This window comes from Lipotes vexillifer, unplaced genomic scaffold (assembly GCF_000442215.2).
Source record: "Lipotes vexillifer unplaced genomic scaffold, Lipotes_vexillifer_v1.1 scaffold533, whole genome shotgun sequence".
NCBI classification, from domain to species: domain Eukaryota; kingdom Metazoa; phylum Chordata; class Mammalia; order Artiodactyla; family Lipotidae; genus Lipotes; species Lipotes vexillifer.
This window is the reverse complement of record NW_006773553.1, coordinates 1,265,427-1,271,039: the sequence shown is the minus strand read 5'-3', so window position 1 is coordinate 1,271,039 and position 5,613 is coordinate 1,265,427. Positions and strand designations below refer to the sequence as shown.

The 5,613-nt window shown below is 59.5% G+C and overlaps 1 protein-coding gene across 1 annotated transcript in view; it reads right to left on the bottom strand.

Moving 5' to 3' along the window:
- Positions 1–1,103: 1,103 nt before the first annotated feature.
- Positions 1,104–5,613, bottom strand: part of MYO15A (myosin XVA) — a 50,544-nt gene continuing 46,034 nt past the window's right edge. The window contains exons 65-67 of the mRNA XM_007448418.1: positions 5,426–5,559; positions 4,046–4,186; positions 1,104–1,205 (exon numbers count right to left, since the gene is read on the bottom strand). Of these exons, the coding sequence (XP_007448480.1) occupies positions 1,104–1,205; positions 4,046–4,186; positions 5,426–5,559 (377 nt within the window). The remainder of the gene's footprint in view (positions 1,206–4,045; positions 4,187–5,425; positions 5,560–5,613) is intronic.

Here is a 5,613-nt window from a genome sequence, read left to right as displayed (position 1 = left end):
GAAAGAGTAGGGAACAAACACTGTTTTCTCTGTTTAGAACGTTCATTCCCCTTCCCTCCATCTATTCCTATAGCAAACTCCTACTCATGGTTCAAAACCCAATCCAAACATCCCATTCCCTGGGAAGCCCTTTCCCAGCCTTCTCCCTCCACAGCCGCTGACATGAAACATCTCACTCCCTCTACTATACCATTCTCAAATATTGTGTGGCCCACCCAGTGACGGGGTCCTGGGGTTAGGGCTACCCAAGGAGTGCGGGGTAGAGGGGCAGGGGCCCACAGGGAGAGGTAAGGACAGATGTCTCTGCTGGAGGCCCAGGTTCCCCTTAACGGAGCTGGCTCTGTTTTTTTTGTTTGTTTGTTTTTCTTTTGGTCAATGCAATTTATATAACTTTAAAATTTTACCATAATTTCAAACTTACAGAAGTCGCAAAAGCAGAACAAAAAATTCCTACACCTTTACCCAAATTGTCTACTTATTAACATTTTGCCCCCTTTGCTTCATTACCAATGTAATTTTATAAACATGATAATGCAGAATAAAATGATTTCATAGCAATTATAATTAATAGTTTTTGAACCTCCTGGCTCCTCCCTCAGGCTCATTTTCCAGTCACTCACCAACCATATGGAGAACAGGCTGCCAGGCGTACCTTTTATTTGCACAGAAATGACCAAGAGCCAGGAATCCAAGCTCAGCAGCAGTGCAGGGGCACCTGAGAGGGGGACATGTGAGGGGCCAGGGCAGGGAGATGGAGCAGATTTGAACATCAGACCCCAAGGAAAGCAAAGGCAGGTTCAGTTTGTCTAGGCTACTGGTGTGGGGCTTCCCTGCCGCAGGGGGAGTCGGGGCAGGGCCACAGTGGTAGGTGGCAGGAGGCCCCACTGGTCAGCCTTTGGAAGTCCCTCCTGCCATCTGACCCAAGTTTGCACACTGCAACTCCATCCCAACTCTGGATCAGTCTTCTCAGGTTCCTGGGGGCTTGCGCCACGCCACCTACTGCCTCTTGGTCTCCCCTAAGGTTCTGGCCCAGTAACTCCCCTGGGACCACACAGCAAGCCTCCTGGCACAGGGCAGCTGGGGGCTGGGGGCTGGGGGCTGGGTCAGAGCAGTGTGATCTCGCTGGGGGGCAGCGTCAGCCGCTTCTCACGGGCACTGAGCAGGTTCTCCACGTGCACGGCCACCACGCGGCACAGCTCCAGGCCCTGCAGGAGAGACGGTGAGAGGTCCAACGCTTCCCAGCTCTCACCTGGGGTGAGACGTGGTCGGGAGAGGGGAGAGAGATGGAGGCCAGCCTCCGGCGGGACTAGCGGGCCCCACCCTCACCCCCACCTCCGCAGGGCCCCGGTGGCGCTTGAGCGGCTACGGGAGGCGGAGCGCCAGGCTGCAGGCGGGAGGGGCGCGCGGGGAGGAGGGAGAGCAGCACGCCTGCCAGCCGCGCTGCACGTGGCCTGTGTGACCGGGAGCCAGTTACTGCGCCTCTCTGAGCCTCAGTGGTCTCACCGCTGGGGGCTCGGTTTACCAGGGCCTGCCTCTCGGAGCCCGTGGGGAGGATGCTATGAGATTTTACTACATGTGAATCCTCTAGATTTGAAACCTATTATAGCCCCGTCGATAAATGGTTTCTAACCACGTGCTGCTGCCGTGGTTACCACCTGGCGCCCACAGCCTAGAATGAGCTGTGACCCAGCCTCAGGGCTCCCACCTGCTGGGGGCGAGACGGGCAGCGGGGACTGTGGAAAATTGGTCTCTCAGACCACAGCCAGTGCCGGAATCTCCCCAGGCGCTTCCTGGGGGCTGGGAAGCTGCTCAGAGGGAGGGTAAAAACAAGGAGGACAGCACTTATTGGGTGGCCGACTGAGGGCCGGGCACTGTCCCAAGAGCCCCCCATGTCCCACCCCTCCCAGTCCCTGCAGTGTCCCTGTGAGTCAGACATTCTTAGAGCCCATTTCACAGGTGAGGAAACTGAGGGCAGAACCCTGAAGCCAGTTGCCCCAGACCTCACAACTGGGGATGGTGGGACTTGAACCCAAGGCCACACCCTGGGGGCCCCCTCGGCTAATGAGATCAGAGCGGGCTCCTCCCCACCCGCCATCCTCCCACCCACATGCTGCAGCACTCCAGGCCTCACTGGGAATGCTGCCCCACTTGGCAGGTGTGGAAACTGGGGCTCCATAAGAAGGCCGGGTTGCTTCCAGATGCCCTCACACAGCCTGTCAGAGGTAGGCGGGATCACTACTGCACTCAGACATCACCTGCTCCTGGAAGCCCTCACTGATTACCTCCTGGATAGCACGGGTACACCCTCCCCGCACTGATCATGGTTTATTAGAGAGGCTTTGATGTCTGTCACACCCCTGAGACCTGGGGCTCTGTGGGGGCCAGGGCTGGAGGGTCTGCTCAGTATCTCTGCAGCTAAGTGCAGAACCTGCTGCGTAGACATGCTCACTGGTTATACATTGAAAGAATGAAGGATTAATTAATAAATGTGTCCGCTACACATGCATGACAGAGGCAGGGCAGAGGTGGTAACACAAAGAGGTCACAGGTGGGGAGGGCGCCGGGAGCAAGCGGAGAAGCCGGAGAGGCCTCCTCCTCCACCCACTCAATTCCTGAACACCCGCTACAGCCGGGCTGTGCTAGGGACACCGTGGGGACAAGCTGGACACAGCCCTGCCCTGCCCCGCCCTCTCGGGGCTGACATTCTAGTGGGGAGACAGACAATCTCAGAACAAATAACTAAGTGATTTCCAAGCCACATGAGGGCTACTGAGGCAGAGAGAGTGAACTATCGGGGAGGAGGGTCAGGGTAGGCTTCTAGAAGGAGGGGATGTTTGTGCTGAAACCGGAACAAAGGGAGGGAGGGAGCCCCGTGACGCAGGCAAGCGAGTCCTAGGTAGAGGGGACAGCGAGTACAGGGGGTCTGGGGCGGGGAGGGGGGCAGGTAAGCAGAGGGGAGGGATGACAGCGGAGGCCACGGAGGTAATCAGAGGAGGGGGCGGGGACGGGGGCGGGAAGGGCTGCTGGGTTGGCGGCCCAAGGGCCTGCAAGGGTGAGAGGTGAGGGCAGAGGCCTGTTGGTCTCCAAGGGCAATGCTGAGGGGGTCAGGGCAGGAGAGAGAAATAAGGGTCTGTCTCAGCAGAGCTGGCTTTGGAAGCCTCAGGGTCAGAGGGGTGCCGGGAAGCACACTGATCCCCAGTCGCAGGCTCCCCAGGAGCCTGGGGTGGGGGGCTCCTCCTTTAGAGGCAGGGCTGGGGCAGTGGGAGCCCCTGTCTCGTGCCCTGGGATAGCAGCCCCACCAAGGCAGGCCGTGCCGTGAGAAGTGGTCCTGGGCCCACAACCTGAGTAGGTGCAGTGGGCCCAGACGTGTGGGCCCGGCCCCGATTCTACCCCTTCTCTGGACCTCAGTCCCCTCTCTCCAGTGGGCTGAGAACTCTGGTCCTGCCCCATCCCCGGGCACCGCGAGACTTGGACTTGACTGACCTAGAGGTCAGCCACAGCTTTCAAGGAGCCGCCACAGTTGCTGCAAATAGGGGAAGGTCCTGGGCAGCTGGGCCTTGGCCTCCCTGTCACATGGGAGCCCCACTCTCCACCCCTCAACCTCAACAATCCATCCTCTGAGCCTCAGCCCAGGTGAACGTCCTCAAACTGCCTGGGTCCTGCCCTCCCACCAACCTTCTATGGCTCCCAAGTGCCCTCAGAAGGAAGCCCCAGATTCTTAATTTATATTCAAGGACCCTTAAGACCTGCCCTTCCCTGGCTATGTCTCCCCAGTTCCCCATCAAACTCCTCACTATTCTAAAAACAACCTGGGCCCGCCCTTTCCCATGATCCCACCATCAAGATGCGTCTCTGGTCGACCACCCTCATGACCCACAGTTCTGTGAGGTGTTGGGTTAGCTCTGTCCCCTGCACTGGGCTGGATGTTCCCTGGGACACGGCTAGGACCTGACCCATCTTGGAGCCAGTCCCAGAGAAAAGCCTGGCGAGCGGAATGAGGGAGTGGGGGGCCAGGTGACAAGCCGGGCTGCCAGGCGGGGCCCACCTGATCCAGCTGCAGCTGCATGGTGCGCTGGGCCGCCACATCGCCCAGTGCGATCTCCACGTACGGGTAGCTGGAGCTGGCCGTGGGCCGCTGGGTCCTCGTCGACTGGATCTCCTTCAGGGAGAACTTCACCATCAGCTCCTGGAGGAAATGGGGGCAGACAGGCTTGGGGGTGCGACAGTCTCACCCAGCCTTACCCCAGCCCTGGAGGTCAGATCCGCAGGTGGCGTGACAGCTCAGCTCGGTTCGAGTACAAGTTCCCCAGTGACTTGCTGTGTGACCCGGAGCAAGCTACTTTACCTCTCTGGACCTCAGTTTCTCACCTGTGAAATTATTTCAACAAATACTGATGCACGCATGTGCGGCGTGCCAGGCACTGCTCTAAATGCTTGCGATCTAGGGATGCAGGGAATGCCTTCACATCAAGGCTGCTCCTTCACACCCGCCCCTCTTGGTCTGGAGCTTTCTTGCCGGCCCCAGGAGCAAAAGCAGAGCTTCCCCACACAGGGGAAGCCAGAGTGATGAGAGTCAGCCCCCCATCATGCACAACAGGCCACAGCAGACAGACAACCCAGCTCCCCGACCCGCATGATGGGGGGCATCCTCTGAGGGCCGTGTTCCCCCGCTGGACCGAGCGCCAGTCCCCACAGCAGGAACCTGCTTGCTAACACGCCCCTCCCCAGGTGTAACCCCCAGGGTACGACCCTCCTCCTGGTCTCAGACCCTCCTCCTGGTCTCACTTCCTCGCTCCAGTGTTTCCACGTAAGCTACTTGCCCTGGAGCCCTCATCTCAGGGCCCACTCCCGGGGGAAGAACTAAGAATAGGGGTAGCAGATCCTTTTTGTCCTGGACTGAATTGTGTCCCTCAAATCCATATGCTGAAGCCCTGACCCAGCACCCCAGAATCTGGAGACAGACCTTTGAAGAGGGAAGGTTAGGGTGGGCTCCCATCCCACGGGACCACTGTCCTTATGCGAAGAGGAAATTGGGACACACAGACCCCAGGGATGTGCACAGAGAAAGGGCCATGTGAGGAAACGGGCAGGACGGCCATCTACAAGCAAGGAGAGAGGCCTAAGAGGAAACCAACCCTGCGGGCACCTTGACCTTAGATGTCCACCGTCCAGAACCGCCAGGAAAACAGTTGCTGTTGCTGAAGCCCCGCCAGCCCCGCCCCGTCAGCCCCAGCCGACCAACACAGGCTTTGAGCGTTGGCCTGTGTTTCACCTCCTTTCACCTTGACAACAGCCCCGCATCCCAGGTGAGGCAGTGAGGCTCGGACAGGCAAGGAGCCTCGCCCAAGGTCACGCAGCTGTGAGCAGCGGAGCTGGCCTTCCCATCCCCTGGGGGGCGGGGCGGGGCGGGGCTGAGGCCACTCACGTGGGTCTCGGTGCTAAGGAAGTTAAGGCCATTCTGGTTGACCGCAAGGATGCAGGGGGCGGGCACCGCGCCGTTGCTGCAGCTCTGGACGACGAAGAAGGAGGAGCCGAACAAGGGCGAGGCGCTGAGGAGGCCTGGGGCGGGGGAGGGGCGGGCAGGTCACGCGGGCGCCGCAGTGCCGCCCCCCC